The sequence below is a fragment of the Limulus polyphemus genome, unplaced genomic scaffold (genome assembly GCF_000517525.1).
Source record: "Limulus polyphemus unplaced genomic scaffold, Limulus_polyphemus-2.1.2 Scaffold2863, whole genome shotgun sequence".
Classification (NCBI taxonomy): Eukaryota; Metazoa; Arthropoda; class Merostomata; order Xiphosura; family Limulidae; genus Limulus; species Limulus polyphemus.
Window position 1 is genome coordinate 100,316 of NW_013668473.1, and position 17,841 is coordinate 118,156.

General features: G+C 30.0%; 1 protein-coding gene across 3 annotated transcripts in view; it reads right to left on the reverse strand.

Moving 5' to 3' along the window:
- Window positions 1–17,841, reverse strand: part of LOC106468081 (leucine-rich repeat and calponin homology domain-containing protein 3-like) — a 44,960-nt gene that overhangs the window by 6,856 nt on the left and 20,263 nt on the right. For 2 of the 3 annotated variants that reach the window (XR_002612550.1, XM_013928480.2), the window contains exons 12-15: window positions 15,893–16,013; window positions 14,608–14,720; window positions 13,854–13,991; window positions 13,272–13,349 (exon numbers count right to left, since the gene is read on the reverse strand). Coding sequence is in view for 2 of the 3 variants with exons in the window: in XM_013928480.2 (XP_013783934.2) it covers window positions 13,272–13,349; window positions 13,854–13,991; window positions 14,608–14,720; window positions 15,893–16,013 (450 nt within the window). In the remaining variant the exon portion in view is untranslated. Of the gene's footprint in view, window positions 1–7,948; window positions 8,631–13,271; window positions 13,350–13,853; window positions 13,992–14,607; window positions 14,721–15,892; window positions 16,014–17,841 lie in introns of those variants that run through there. The other variant, XM_022396385.1, reaches the window with a different exon arrangement.

Genomic DNA, 17,841 nt, shown 5'->3' on the forward strand with positions numbered 1-17,841 from the left:
TACATTACTACATTTTAAGTTGACTTTATAGTCTAGAGAAACACAAATGACAACAACAAATTACTACCCCAATTTAAAACCTTTAATCTACTGTTGTTTGTTTGGAATTAAGCACAAAGCTACACAATGGGCTATCTGTGCTCTGCCCACCATGGGTATTGAAACCTGGTTTCTAGCATTGTAAGTCCACAGACATGCCACTGGGGGGCTTACTGTTTTTTAAATCTCCTAATCTACACAAGTCCTGTTAATATACAACTTTCCAAACTTACCCATGTATTTTCAAGTTATGAGCAGAGGGCAAAATGATAAAAGTAGAGTAATTTTTATTTTCAAAAACTTTACATTCAGTTGTAAATACCAAGCTTCATCCATCTTAGAAATTGCAAAAACTTGTAAGAAACATGTCAATTATTAATTTGAAATATCAAGCACACACATAAATAAACATTTTACTTTGTCTTTTTAAACTATTAGAATTATTATGAATACATAAAAAACAGCATTCAAAACAATATTAAAGATCAGTACTTTACAGCATGAACATTCACCTGAGTCATCAATCTTCTAATGGTTGAACACAAATAAAATCAATAGCTTGACTTTTAAACTTCCACAAGCAACTAATATAATGTCCTAAATTACCAATGCTTCAGTGATGATGGCCCCTACAGTTGAGATAGTCATTGAAAAATTGGCTGAAGTGACCAATGCACAATAAATGATATGGTGTATTGTCCTTAGACCTTTTTGTATTGTTAGTTCAATTAATACCACCCCAAACTGTAATTCTTGATTTCAAACATATTTGCTTCATTGTTAACTGAAAATAGACCGATATGTTTGTAGTTCATACTGAAGTTAAAAAGGGGTGGCCATACATTACTGAACTACTTCATTAATTGAATAGAATGGGAATTACATAACATAAACAACTGCAATTTGCTGTATAATGGAGACTAATACCACAAATATGTATGTGGCCAGTGGTGCCGTTAGTAGATCTACCAAGGTATAGGCAACGTTCATACCCTAATCTCTGTCTAAGTATATGGCAGCATTGCTGCAGTAATCATCACATTTTACAAACAATGTTCTTTACATACACACAACTAGCCTAGTTGGAAGAAAGTTGTGAAAATAGACTGCCAAAGACCACAACTGTTTATCTCTTTTGGCTCCTATTCTATCCAATTCCTCTTTAATTCCATAACATTAAAAGTGCACTAATACCTGTGTAAATGAGTTACAGTATTTTCATGAATGATATCATAGCAAAAACCTCATCAACTGATTACTAATATTGATGGTGAACAATAAAATATTATTATAAAATTATTTTTCCTCATTATTGAATAAAAATAAACATTCAATATGATCTGTTCTCTTATTATTTCACAAGATAAGCATCCTATACACGTACCCTTTACCATTCAAAAATAGAAGACAAAAAAAATACTTCTTTGTTGCCCATGATTTTCAAACTAAAAAACTTATGTAGAACATTTTATCAACAGTATTAAACTTTACAAGCTAAAGTTTTACAGTATTGTTTATACTTTTATTGTTTTAAGTACTACAAATTTTTTGCCTTTTTGTAACAATCAAGTCACTCAATTTGTTAAATATTAGTTTTAATTGTAACCAAAGAGTTCATATGAACAGCTATTAACTAGTAACAACCCATTTGAAATAAGACAATTTTGTACACTATCCAGGAGAGGTTACAAAATTTTTCAGAAAAACAGAAGAATGTAGTATTCAAATTATTAAAATTCCTGTTGTGGTAGTGGTTGAATGTCCCATTTTTGCCTGGCTGCTTTATACGGCATAATTAATCTTGTATTTTAACATTGAATAAGTCTTACAAAATTAAGAATATGCTAATTCATGTGGAGTTTTTTTCAATTATAATTTTTTTAAATAAATATTACCATATGCCAAGAATATAACAAAGAAACAGTTCTTTACTTTGCCAAATATGTTGTGAAATTTCTCCAGCAAACAAATAAATTTAATAAAAGGATGAAACCAGAAATTAAAAACTATCAATACTTCACTAATTTATAATTTCTGCAATTACACAAGTTTTCTCAATACAAAATATTGACAGCTAAAATCTCAGTATAAAGATTTTATTCAAATCTTAAAAATGTATCACATTTTAGCTTTATTATAACCTCCTCTTAGGATGCATGAACCTTTTTCATATCTTTACTGGCTATTAAAATAAACCCAGAAATACTGTTCAAGTTTCTTTTGTACATCTAAACTGTTATTTGACAAAAATATATGTGTGTGTGCTTACAACCGGCAAACTGCTAGATTGATCATCACCACACCTGGCATGTACCCTGAAGTCCCCACAGCGAGCAATATAGAGGGATCAGCAGTTATATCTGACACAGCTATATCTTCCCTGTGCACTGAATAGGTACATCAGCAAGTAAATGATATTTTTTAAGGTAGAACACAGCATAAACCAGAATTGGAAATTTATTATCCATAAATAGACTACTCATAAGTGTTACTAAACTATGAAAGTGTGGAGTTCAGCACAGATATATAAACTGTTGACCATAATGACTGTGGACATCTTTAACACTTAACACAACAAAATATATATAATAATATGTTTGTTTGTGTGTCTTTTACAGAAATAACGTGCACGCATGTGTATTTAGATAGTAAGGTGCATGCGCATTATCATAACAGACAAAAATTGAGTATTATTATAATATACTAAACGAGACCTGCAAGACATTTATGGTCAGATTAGTCAAAACATGTAGAGTCATCAACTTTTTGAAGGCCATAGATAGGACTAAATAAATTGTTTTTTTAATTGTGTACCAGTTTTAACCTTGAATATTATCTATGATATAAGTACTCTATTTACATGAAAAAATTAATGATTTGTCTAATATTTAAAAACTTAACTCATCTGTTCTTACCGATCTGGGATGTATTTCAAAATGTATGATTTTTATCAGTGTTGAGAAAAACTTCTGCTGTTCCTAATGAGGTTTATTATATCAAAGCATTAATCAGATTGGATTATCATTCCATATTAATTAACCATCAGTTTACTGAATATATTTCTACGTATTAACATGTACATAAACATACACACACACAGAAGCAAAATAGCAATAAGATATTAAACAATTATTTTGAAGTAAATTTCAATTTTTTAACTAAAAATTATATTGAAAGTTTCATTAAAAATCTGAAAAATTAATAGCCCTAAAAAATCAAATTCTTTTCGGCTGTAAAAGCTCATGTAAACTGGATTTACAGCACATAAAAAATTATTTTCTATTAAGTATTACCTAGTATTATTTCCACCATTATCACAAATAAAAAAGACATTTAAAAAATACTTGAAACATTCTGTTGAAGGTCTGTTAACTGCTTTCATCTAATTCAGCACACTATCTGTCTATCCAGTTTGGTGCTCTCACAAATATTACTGCAAGTATTATGTACTATCACAAGATTAGACGTAATCTAACATGCAAAAGAAACAGTTCTGAAGTTACTTTAAAAATAAGTAGTAAAATATAATCATATGAAGAAAGCAAATATAAATGTAACAGAAACTAATTTTTTCAAATGTTTAGGAAGCACTAGATAAATATATCGCAGACATTCAAGATGTATAACACTAACCCTAATAAGGTATATTCACATGTGCTTACATTAAGGCAAAACTATTTTATATTGTACAAAACTATCATAACATTTGCTATAACTATTTAGTATGAAATATGAAAAGTTGGAATTTATATATTTTTGCAAGAAAGGGTGTCTTTCTATGTCTATATCTTTAGCAAATTGAATCACTGTGTTGATAAAGATATTTCTAAAGGTAGACGGTAATACTTTGTAATTTCAGAAATACTTGGATCATTATAACTCACATTACCAATGTGAATTGCATAAAACTAGTTACATATCGGAACATTTACATAAAATATGTAATATTTGTATAAAATGTAAATTATGAGAAAGCACAAGACTGCATAATTTAATAGCCCGAGGGATAAACCTGAAATTAGTGAAATGGTCTACAATATAAAAAAAAAAACTCAGCTGAAGTAATCAAAGCATAGATTACAAAGATTTAATTACCTTACAGAATGCAATCTGAACACATCTCTCTTACTTTTCAACAACATTTCTGAAACCTTAAACAAATAAGGCTTTCTTTAGAATATTCCTATTTACATGCCTCCTTTTACCATATTTCAGTTGCGTGTTTCATGAACTAATTCACCATTCTTCTGAAATTCAGCTTCAGAACTTTTAAACTGTTACTCTTTCATATTGTGTGAACTGTTATTTACACAAAATCAATGCAATAACAATTTTGAAAAGTTGAGAACTAATACAAAACTCTTGAGCTTTTCATTAAAATAATTATTTTTCAAACACTTCATTACACATTTATCATAATATGCTGCTTCCTATTTTTTCCTGCAACAAAAATACTCTCTTTTTTCATAACACAGTTGATCATTTACTTGGTGAAATCACAACAAAATGAGTAAAAAATTAGTTTTAAAAGGTGAACATGATATGAAGTATGTTAGTGGTACATAAAAACATATTAAGTATGAGCCAGTACTTATAAGGCTAAAACCACAATTTTCATATTTTAATTCTACAGGCTTTTATTGGAAATTTAACCAATAAACTCTTGGTGTACACTGATGTTAATACAGTAAAATACATAAAACAGTTACTATAATTTTAAATATATCAAAAATTTTTCCCATCTTCATTTTTTTGTTTTCAGTGGCAATTTTTTTTTGTACTAGGCTTTCATGTGAAACATTATTGTCATTTTACAGTTGTTTTTAAATAAGTTTTTTTACTATTAACAGACATCTACACTACCAAGCGTACTTGTACAAATCCAATAGTATAATGACTAAGCTTTATCTTTCAAAACCACAGCTGTATTTGAAGATGACAAATTCTTTCCAATATTTCTTACATGAATAATAATAAAAAAACACAAGAAAATTATATAATGTAACAAGATTGGTGCACTTAGAACTATTAAGAGCATAATGTGCTATTACACAATTAACTCATCTTTTTTTCAACTAACTATCCCTAATAAGTTACAAATGAATTGTTGAAATATCATACTTGATTTGGTAAATAATATCACAAAATGATGTAAGCATGTCTATTTGATATATGATCATACCTTCATAACTAGCTACAAAGCTAGTTGAAATTCCACCTTGAAATATAAAAAATGAGATATACAGTAAAATCCCACTTAGTGCCATCCTGCTTTAAGCTGATTCATTATAGAGCTCTTGTCTCCTTGAGAGATTTTTTTTTTTCACGAGAGGGAACAAAACTTTTAAAATCTATAACTCTCTTAACACTACTTTTTCATCCTAATGGTAGTAGTGCACTAAATAATTTTTATTTAATAAAATAATGCAACAAAGAACATAGAATAATAACATGCAAAAAGCAGACAATATCCTGTAACTATCACAATTTTTCTGGTGTTTCTATAACTCTCTTAACACTACTTTTTCATACTAATGGTAGTAGTGCACTAAATAATTTTTATTTAATAAAATAATGCAACAAAGAACATAGAATAATAACATGCAAAAAACAGACAATGTCCTGTAACTATCACAATTTTTCTGGTGTTTCTAGAGACACAATGTGAACTGTTAAAACGTCATCCATCTACACAATATTGTTCCTGTGGGAAAAAACATTTTCTTAGGAAGCGATCTACAAATCTCTGCACAGAGAACAATGTAATATTTGATACACAAAAACCTTGCCTGTCTATTGGTTATAACTAATATAGTCGTAAACATAAGAGAGAACTACATGTATTGACAATCATGAAAGGGAGAATGTGACAGGTGGGCGTGCCAAGAAGGGTCTGATTTTCTATTTGATGGCTCTGTAACCAAACAAGATTGAAGGCTAATAAAAATTTGCTTTTTTCCAGTGATGATGATATTACGGTGAGTAATTTACGTTAAATTTACCAGAACCTAAATAAAGCACTTATACATCATTCATAGGTAAGAAACAATGTCCTCAGTTACATATCTCCACATATATATATATTGTTAAAATGACTCTGTTCAGAGCTGATTCATTTAGAGCTTCGTTCTCAGGAACCCCTCTTGAGCACTAAATGGGATATTACTGTTTATAGAAAGATAAAATATCCTGAGCTACAAATTTTTGCAAGAAACCAAAGGAAAACTGACTTATTCCACTTATTAAATACTAAAGTTTATTCAAGAACTATAACAAAATATATAGTACCGAGACCAATGACACCTGGAACTTTGCCTTTATTAGTTAAAAGTTTAGCAAGATTCCAATACACAATATGAGAGGGTAAAATTCCAATTTTGGAATGTAAGAGTGAGGGATAAGAAGTAGAACAATCATTAAAATAACCAAAAATTAAGATCATTGGTAGAATTCTAACTTAATAAAGGTAAGAGCAAAGGATAAAAAAAAGTTAGAATGAGTGAAAAGATCATTGGCAGCTAACAAGCTTCCTTATATTATTAGATGCTTCATTGTACACAGGCTGTACTATATAAATTTTACAGTAAAACACTGAAAAGTATTTGGAATTATTCAGAGGATATTACTATTCTAAAGTTTCACAATGATCATGAAATATGCAACTGAATTTTAAAAAAATGACAAGATGTACAACATCAGTCGAAATGCAGTTACTACATAATTGATTCCCACCAAACATAATAAAACTGAAACAGATAATACAAGACTGAAAATGGGTGATTAAAAATTTCAAGTTCACATCTCAAGCTGCTCAATTTTATTACAATATTTAGTAAAAGGATAAGAAAAAACAAAATCAAGACGAAGTTCCATTAATATCAATAATGATCACAAAAGACAAAACCTAAATTTAATCATGGTCATTTTCCAAACTCAAAACAGCTACAGGCTACCAACTTTCTGGTCTATATTTAATAAATGAATGATCAAGTCTTTACACAATCAAGTACAAATATCACAAAGCACCAAAAAACAAGGTCTACACACACCATGTGATTGGTTGATTCTCAAAGGATACAGTCACTAAGGCCAGTAAAAATCACAATTTGTATTTGATCAGTAACTCGTCAATTCCGTAAACAGTCAAGTAAAACTATTACAGATTGCCAATATTATGGTTGATATTTGATAAGATTAGTAATTTTAATATCATAGCCTATATCCGGATACCATGGGGGAAATGACAAGCTGATTATCAATTATAGCCAGTAACAATAATGGTCATTTGTATAGGTTTACTGGATTTTATACTGACCATTCAATGACCATAGTGTTTGTGATTTTTAGTAGTTATATTGGATTTTATAACAAATTCATAGCAGTGACTTGTAAATTTTAAATATAGACCATTATATTAAATTAAACAGTTGCTTAACAAGTGCAAAACAGGACCTTTAATAGATAACTGGCCAACCACTTATGATAACTACTTCAGATCGCTAACACTATGATTTACACTAGTTATGACAAATAACTGATCAGTTCGCTATGGAATATGATAAAGCTACTATACATCAAGAAGATCATGCATGGCCTAATACTGATCTGAGATTAGGATAGGTAAAACAAATAATGTTTAGCAAAACTACAACCTATATGTAAAATCGTAAGCAATTAAAAAATGGGAAGGAAGAAGTACTATGTAGCATACACAAGCCAACATGACTGTGATCTTTATCTTAGCTGACTGGTGTAGTCCACAAAATAATATAACCTTCAATATAATCTTTACTGATCATCATAACCATGTTTAGTATATCAGTACAAAGTTACAAAGAATGTGGCTTTAATATTAACAATCATTAGCTATGCCATCTTATCAGTTAGTGTTTTGGGTTAAAGAAAGCATAAAAGGATATCAAAATTACATAAAGTGAACATAAAAAGTTAGTGACAGTTGATTTTTACCCATATACTAGTTGTTCCAGATGGGAATGCAACTTTAGTGACAAGAAGTTACTTTGTTCTGAAATATGTAATCCACAATAAGACATAAGAGGTGGAAATTATACATCTAACATCGGTTGCATCTGATTATTGAATACTTCCATTTATTTATAAACTATTTAACTTGGTAAAAGATATATCATTGAGAGAGCAAATATAAGATGTCAATGAAAACCTGGAATTTTGCTTTTGTATCAGATAAAAAAAAATACATTATCTTCAAATTTCAGATATTTTAAGAAAATTCATTAGGTTTATGGAAGGTAAGATGTTGACAACACTCGGAATACTGCTTCTCAAAAAGACATCATGGTTGTACAAAGATGTTGGCTACACGCAGTCATTTGTTTCATATAGTAAAGAGAGTTAGTCGTCTTGAAGGTTAGTTAGAGTGGAAAAAGGTATCAAGGTGGTGGAGGACAAATGTACACAAACATACAAGAGAGCACAAACACCACCAAGAGGACCCAAGAGAAGACTACATCCTTAGGAGGTGAGGTAGCTGACAGAAGGTTCTGGACAGTGTGGGTTACATAGGCCACATGTCGTTGTATGACTAACTCTTCCCAATTAAACAGATTATCCTGTAATAAGAAACCCAATAAACAGAACTTCTGTCAGCTAATGCTGTTAATCATGTGAAACAAAAAATTACATAGATATGTTAGTAGTATTAGGTAAACTATGTTAATTATGCTTTGGAATGGAAAACAAAATAAATCCTTAAAAAAAACTACTTTTTTTTTACTCACATCATGCAAAAGCAACCGGAGATCAATTTTGTATTATCACTCAAATAATTTACAAAATATTCACTTTTTACATATTTCCATAATTTAAGAAGTAAAATAAAAACAAGTATTTTCAGTGTATAAACTCATTTTCTAAATCTTTCACAAAAAAAAAACAACTAAAAATTTAGATTTTGCTTTGAATTTCTAGAACTGTCTTTAGAAGCTTATTAATATTATTTCTAAAACAATTAAAAGACAGAAAGCTATCTCAAATATATCAACCAACCCAGTCGAAATAATAGTAGAGGTGGGTGTTATTTCACTTTCTTTACAATATTCAAGCTCTACCCCCACTGAATATATGCACTGGGTCAAAATAAACCAAGCAATGTTTTTTTCAAAATATTAAACACCCTCCTGTACATACTTTTTGAAGTTTATGATATAGGATATTCAAACCTTCTCGTAAATGCTACGACCAGTGCAAACCCTTGAGCTTATCACAAGAATGATTAACCAGGACTTTGATCACAAACCTTGGAAAAAAGCTAATGAATTTCACAGCCACATTTTGCCAAAGAGGATCAGATCTGTGAGTATAAAGATGAACTTTTAACCAATTATCTCTTACATATGAAATTACTCTCTACCACTGTGATAATGTTGCTTTATTTCTGGAGAAGTTTGAACATGTAACCAATCAGCAGGTATGCACTGTTTGATTATTTTTTGGAACTAGACTTTTTGAAAGTGATGTTTTGCATTGGTACACTTCAAGGAATATACCTTGTTGAACTATTCTTGTCTCTCACAACTTCCAATGAAACAAATGACTCAAAACTCATCCAAGCCTTCCAAGAGCTGTACTTTGACTTGATGGAGGCTGAATTACATAAACTCTTGAATGTAAAGTAGCCTACCTTTAAGTCTGTCATAAAGGCTTGACTTCAGTATTTGAAGTTCATGGATACGTGAAACTGTTGGAAAAAAATTCCTCAAGAGTACAAGCCATGGTTTTTTTTAAAGCTGCTCAGACTAATACTGCCTGCTTTAGCAAAAGTATTTTAGAATTTTAATTTGGAGAGCATGATTAGAGTTCATAGCATGCCCTGTCCAAGATGGTCAGTGGAAAGCTAAAAAGGCTCCCATTCATAATCTCAATGCAGAGAGGAGTATTGGATTTATCAATTATAAATTGTCTGGAAGAGGATGAAGCAGTTCAGCTCTGCTTCATCTGCACAAATCAAAGTCCAAGGACTTAATAGTAAAGACTGTCATGTGAGCATACAAACAGTATAAAAAGCTTGCTTGAACAGACAGTGTGATCCCTGAATTGTACCTGGATTGGAAGCCAAAGCAAGAGGAGCTGAAGAAGATGGGTCTTGGAGACAAGGAAGTAGCTAACCTTGCCTTGGACAGAGGAATGAACAAGGATTTGGACAGCTTTAAAGCTGTAGGAAGCCCATTTTCATCATCATTGCAAGTCAATGAATACCTTGAATTTGATTCTGACTACAACATGCAAGATTATATTTAGAAGTGAGGTACATGCAAGACACCTCTCTATCCCTGCCAAAGACCACTGATATTTTTAGACTTATGAAAGATCATAAAAAGCTTCCTGTGCAAACCTATGCTACAAATTTAAAACTATATCTAGAAAACATCGTCTCAAATGCTGAAGTTACAATTGACGATCTAGACAGAGCAATAGATGTCCTTGGGCATCATGGTTGAAGATATGCACATGTATGCTAGTATGCCTTTGGTATTAACAAACTATGTGACGGTGAACCATGAACCAAAGTAAAACAATGTATGCGTATTCCTTGTTTCTTTAAAACAGAAGACTGTATTTGAAGTCTTATATTTCATATCAAGTTCATACATTCTAAATTAAATTGGATGAAGCATATAAATGACACAATTCATTCTGATTGGGTAAAGAGCTCAAAATAGTTAAATTGTAATACAGCAAGGTCTGTGTTTAGAACTTGCAAAACTACTATGCATTTATACTTGATAAAAACCGAATTTCATCCTTAAATACCCACAAAACTGTGATCTGTGTGTTATATTTTTGCTATTGAAAATGTTCAGAAGCACTGTACAAGGAGGTTACACTTTTCATCCACCTCCACATTTTGGAAGGTGTAGTTGGTATTAACACCCACCCCTAATAATAGTTTCAACCTAATCTTTGAAGATATTTCTCAATATCAGTCAATAAACTTTGAGATATTGTAAATGGTAATCATTGTATGATTTATTCAAGTTTGTAAACAAACCTCACTGAACAAAACTTATCATATGTTTGATCTATATTTAACACCTCAACCAACATGAAAATTGTTTTAAAATAACTGAATCCTTTAATTATGAATATTTGAAATGTATATTTTTAGTTTCTCTTAAAAATTAGAGGAAAAATCATTACACCTGTTTATCAAAACCTACTATTAAATAATATATCTGGAATGTAATAGAAAGTACAAGCTGACATCTAATGACTTATCTGTAACTAATTCAACAAACAAACGATAGAAATAAAACTACACTTTGTTTGTACAGAATACAAGATCAACTGGGTCAAACAATTCAATCTTCATGCTAATTTTAAATTGTTAGAGATTAAGAAAGAAAATACAGACTACAACCAATATAACATACAAAATTATTATTACTATTATCATAATGTGCTTTCATACATAAGTATTATATTACATAAATTCTTTCATAAAACAAATGCAAATTTGCAAGAAATATAAAGTTCCAGAAATTGTTAATACTTCTTTCTTCAAAGGACAGAAATGCATCAAGAAAAATGATGAAAAGTTTCCTGGTATGCCAAAGTTGAAGTCAGAAAAGAAACATAATTAACATGCCAAAAAACAAAAGTCAGGCTATAGATATCAATAAATAGAGAAATGTATGTGTTTTACCCAATGCATGCATATTCATTTTCTGTTTTATACTTCTTCACAACACCTCAGTTTGTATATTTATAGTCCTCTGATGTGACAGCAGTAAGTCTACACACTTACAATGCTAAAATCTGAAGTTTGATTCCCCATAGTGGACACAGCAGATAACCCAATGTGGCTTTGGTCTGTATATTTATGAAATCAATCTTATGCTGTATCCAAATTTAAGTGAAAACACAGATTATCAGGTGTGTATTTTACTTATCATACATACGTGTTACAGACAAACAAACAAAAAAATTCATGCAGTCACCTATCCAAGTGTTATTGACAATGAAAATTCTGACTTCATTTTCTGGATTATTCTTATTATGAAACAAGTAATCAACTTACACTACAGAATATTCTGTTGGTAACTATATTAAAATTTGATTGATCTGTGTAAAGTTTGGAACTATTTCTAGTTTTACATAAATTCTGAAATGTAGCAGTACAAATTAATCCATTTTTATTTTACCTACAAAAGAAATATTTCAGTTGTTTTATAACATTTCATTTTTACAACTCCTTCAAGAGTGACCTTCTACTTTGGCTGGTAAATTCATAGGTCCTAAGAAAACCAAATTAATTTCCAACACAGAAGTACTGACTTTTTGTCATTCCTATTTATTCAAATGATAATATTATATAGATACAGAACAAACAAACCTTTACTTTTAGTTAACTATTAAGTTGATCTATTTATGATGGTTTTTACAAAGAGTTAATTAGGCTTAGTAAAATTTGCAAATGTTAATGCAATTGTACAGATGCCATAATAACTTGTTTAGCACCTAATTATTTGGTTCACTGTGCATTTCCACCCACTTGACAGCACAATGCTGCTGCGAGAAAACCTGATGGCTGATAGATCATATTACAGCCCTTTCTAAGAAAGGATATTTGTGCAATGAAATTGTTAAATAATAAGGACATCCTTCAAAGGATTGTTTAATTCATCAAAGTACTCATGTACAGAATTCTTCTGCCATAAAGCTACAATTATCTAAAAACAAAAAGCTTATGATGGTCTAGAACCACTGCATTTTTTATTTTTTTATCGGTTAGAATTTTCTGAAGCCGATGGTTGCCAATCTCACTTGAATTCGTGCATTAAAAGATTTTCTTAAACGTGATTGACAGCAGCAACACAGTATTTAAAAAGATAGTGAAAATTCAAGAAGCAATTTCAAAGAAAATGTTATTGTATACTTTTTAAAACAAAGATCATTCATATTATCATATATATGTGCATAAAACTTCAAAATATAACAAGCAAAATCAGAAAACTCTCAGAGCACAAAACAATAACAATCTTTTTCTTTTCATGCAATGAACACAGATTCTAAAATCATTCATGCTCAAGCTTTAATTAAAATACACAAGCAAATATATTTGCTGTTATTTTCCAGCAAATGCAAAGGTTTCTCTGAACAATATTCAATCACACATAATTTAATCTACTATATTACTTTCCTTGTTTCTAAAGATTACAGAATAACATTATAAAGTATGCATGAAGTCTTACCTTAGGTACTCCAATCCTGTAACAGGCATCTAAAAAATTTTCTACATTTCTTCTGCATTTTGCCATCGTTAGCTTAGGCTAAAAAAAGACAACACAGTGAATAATGGAATCAAAAACTGAAATTTTTTTTTATGAAATGTAGCTGATACAAATATTTCATGTACATACAGATTGGGGTGAAAAACGAACTATAATTTTAAAAATTATACTGCTGTTATATAATAAACTTAGTAACAGAGAAAGATGTGTATATGGTGTTTAAATTCTCCTTTATTCATAACAAGTAACTTATATTCATAAAGGTTTCTGAAAAAAACTAATATTAATTTATTCTTCTGTACTCTTCAATGGATAAATTTTCAAGACTTTTGTCCCCTTGTTATTACAAAAATTGTGAATTTTGATTTTAATTTTAACAAAACATTCATCATATGCATTTAATTAGGAAAATGATAGGCCTTGTGATGATCTGCAGTTTACATGTATGGTGTTTGAATTGTCCATTAAGTAGGTGGCAGATTCAGGAATATATTGGGTCTCATGTTATTGTTTCATCAGTTTCAGAAAAACTCGATATCGTACCACAGCAGGTGAAGGCACATGTATACTACCAACGGAACGTGGTCGTACTTGATTGGCTAAATGGCACAGAACTACCCCATCCATTAAAGCAGACCCTAGGTCATCTGGTAGTGTCACTTTCAGCCTAGACTCTATAATCTGAAAACGACAGGTAATTATGGAATAAGTCCAAAATTGTTTAGCTTAATGTCATTTAGTTTTATATGGTGAATTTTTATTACACTATACTTTTACAAACTGTCCCTGAACCATAAACTTGTTTATTAACAAACCTGCATATTTGAAAATTATTTTAATTTTTTAACACAAAGTTACTAATAAATATGTTCTTGGCATATTTAGAAACATAATTTGGTGTCACAAAACAACACCTTTTGACAAGCATTTACTGGCATATTAGCTTCAAAAAAGTCACAGTCTTCACTATGGATTAATATAAACCAAAACATATGCACATTATAAAACCACTGTAGACACCTTCTCAAGTTTGATTCAAATCATTAAGAAATATTCAAAGTAGAGTGAATTCAGACAAACTGACAAGAGTAAAATATCACATTAAACATATGTGACTAGAGAAATTACTACAGTATTCAGTGCTTATTTATTATGTTTTATGACAATATTACAGGTTGTGAGATACTGTGAATAACAAAATATTAAAATGAATTTTTTTGATAATATGTCAATAGTTGATCTCAGAATAACAAATTATCAACTGAACTAATTTTTGTGGAATCAAGATAATACTCACCCTTCTTAATTGTTCAGTCAACTCTCGCTCCTCTCTTGCTTTTTCAAATTCCCGTCTAAAGGTGAAGTTAGTATTAACAACCTGAATTGGCTGATTAGAAATTGTTCTTAAGCCTAAGTAAAAAAGAAAAAAAAATAAATCCACAAAATTGTTTGATTCACATCTAGTTTTCTTTTCTCTCTTTGTCACGCAATGAATCATTTTTAATGTTTCCAACTTTTTATACCTTTGATATACCTAATAGCAACACTCCTTCTTTGAAACTTACCTTTTGGATACAGAAACATCAATATTTAATAAGGTTTGTAGGGTACATATACTATCTCAGACAAATGTTTATACATTATTAATTGGAGAAGTTCATTTCCACAGGTATAACACTTTAGAAATAAGAACAACCATGGTCATCTAATTCTTGCTTCTCCCACACATATGACAGTGCCCTAACAGCTGAGCTCAAGCATTAACCCAATATCAATTCAAACTAACTTATTTTTACCCTGACAAACAAAATTCATTCATGGTCCTTATCTCAGGGTCTTAGGTCAACCACTAGCTGAGTACCAATTTCTATAAAATAATCTAAGTTTCGCTTGTCAAGCATGCTGGATTGAACCAGTGACCACTCAAACACCAGACAAGTCATCTACCAATTAATTTAAAAGGTTAACTCCTTTTTTAACAATGCAAACTACCATACAACCATTGATAAACAAGATAACAGACATACCCCTTGGTTATTTGATATTTCATCACAAGTCTAGAAACAATATAAAAACTGAAGAAACATTTGATTATGATTTGTTTGATATTCAAAGTGTACATACCCTGTTGTTAAGCTCAAAAAAGGAAGGATTGACTTGAACAATTTCTTTCTCAAAGTAAGCAAGACCACTTTGTTGTGGTTTGTTTTATAGAAGCAAATATTTTGTCAAACATTTGAGTGTCTTAAAAATGTGAAATAGTATCTCTAGTGTACACTGACACAAAACTACTATTACGCCAAACTAATTGTTCTGAAGATTTATGAACTTTTATGTCATAAAAATACCCAACATTCAAGAATAGATAATAAAACTTTGTTCTTATCTATTTGTCAAAATATTTTCTAACTTTTGTAATAACCTTACTTATTTAGATTTTTGATGATAATGTCTCTGTCTCTTATTATTAAAAAACCTGAAATTAATTTGTGATAACTCTTCATCTGCAAACCTAGTTGAGTGCTCACAAAATTGAACATTTTAAAACACACCAATAAGTAATCAACTTTACAAACACTAACCTGACTGAAGCCTAGATGAAAGAACTGTTCCATTTAATCCACATTCTATAGGTGTATAATGCATGGATACATTGTTGTCTTGAAATACATCAGACACATCTGCCATAGGACTTGTGCGTTGCTGGGGGTGGGGAGAATTAGTAACAATATTGTTTAATCCCTTTCAAACGTAATGACATACATTCAATTAAGAAAATAAAACTTTAAATGTGAACATAACATTCTTACCTAAAAGAAAAGCTATAGAGAATATTTTAACTGCATATATTAAAAATTCTCTTTCATCCACATATAACTTACAAAATACCTTATATCTAACTTAAAAGTTTAATTTTTCTTTTTAAATGCGTTTTAATCAAGCTTCGTAACATTTTCTGAGACTTGTTTTTTTATAGCAAGTTCAAATGTATGAAAGGCAGCTTGTAAATTTTAGTTAACTGCCCTCCCTGTCATCATTCTAGTTTACTGTCAAAACTACAAACTATGATATATAACATCAAATCCATCAAACTTTCACATCCTTGCATTGAGTAACATAAAAATTACAAAAAATAACAGTGAAAACAATAAAAAATGCTAATCATGACTGAATACTTTTAAAGTGTCAATATATAACAAAAAAAAGATGTTGGAAGAGAAAAAATTACTAGAAAATAACAGTGAAAACAATAAAAAAATGCTAACCATGACTGGACACTTTTAAAGTGTCAATGAATACAAAAAAAGATGTTGGAAGATTAAAAAATTACTAGAAAATAACAGTGAAAACAATAAAAAAATGCTAATCATGACTGGACACTTTTAAAGTGTCAATATATAACAGAAAAAAGATGTTGGAAGAGAAAAAAAAATTACTAGAAAATAACAGTGAAATATTGAAATAAGTGTGAAATGGCAAGCAAGTTATATAGTAATGATTCTGCTTTCATTTCTCCTGTTTGTATTAATTCCTGGAGAAAAACAGTAATCTCTACCAAACAACCAAAATATATTCTTTTGTTTTGATCACATTATACTTTGAATGCAATTTTAAGTGCCCAAGTTTGCTACATAACTAAGTAAAAAGTTTTTATTAATGACACGGGCCAGCGAACTTAAACTTCATAAAAGTTGCTTTGGTTTTAATAACGGAAATTTCCATAATTCAGCTATGCAGATGTTGAAAATAATATTCATTTTTTCTATCGCATAAGGATTTTTTTACAAGTTAGGTAAAAAAAACAACTCTTACTTAGATCAAATTATTATTTCGTTTACCACAATGAACATTTTTTATTATTATGTTTGTTAACAAAAACACAAACAAACAAAAGGAAAGAGGAGAACATTGATGTCAAACGAATATGCATCCTCATTCATCCTGATTTGTGTATGTGTGTGAAATCTACGTCTTTTAGTATCAAAACTACGTGTTATGGTCTTTCTTCTATGTATTGTGTTATGACGTTTTGTGAAAAAATTTTACGTGATGGAGAAAAATGGATATCATTTTCGGATTCAGCGTACAGGAATTATTGTAGAACATGTAAACATTTCAAGACAATAAAACCATCGCAGGCCTGTGTAATTAGTCAAACGTTCACAACACAGGATATTTATCTGCAGACGACAAAAGAAACACAAACAACACAGAAAGTGAAACTGGTACAAGTGCAGAATAGGAAATAAAGAATGTTTATTTTGACACAAACTGTTCATATACATATATATTCAATCAACCCAGATTGTCACAGCATACGGACTGGTTGGTTTCTCATGTTATTATTATCTTTATGTGGCTGATGAAGTAAATAAGGATCGACCTTATTCCGCAAAAATTAAAGATGATTCTGATAATACCCAGGATCTAGTTTGACATGTGACGGATTTACTATTATATATATATTATATATATATATTTAATATCGATATTTGTTTAAGTTAAATATATATTTAAAAATGTACATAAC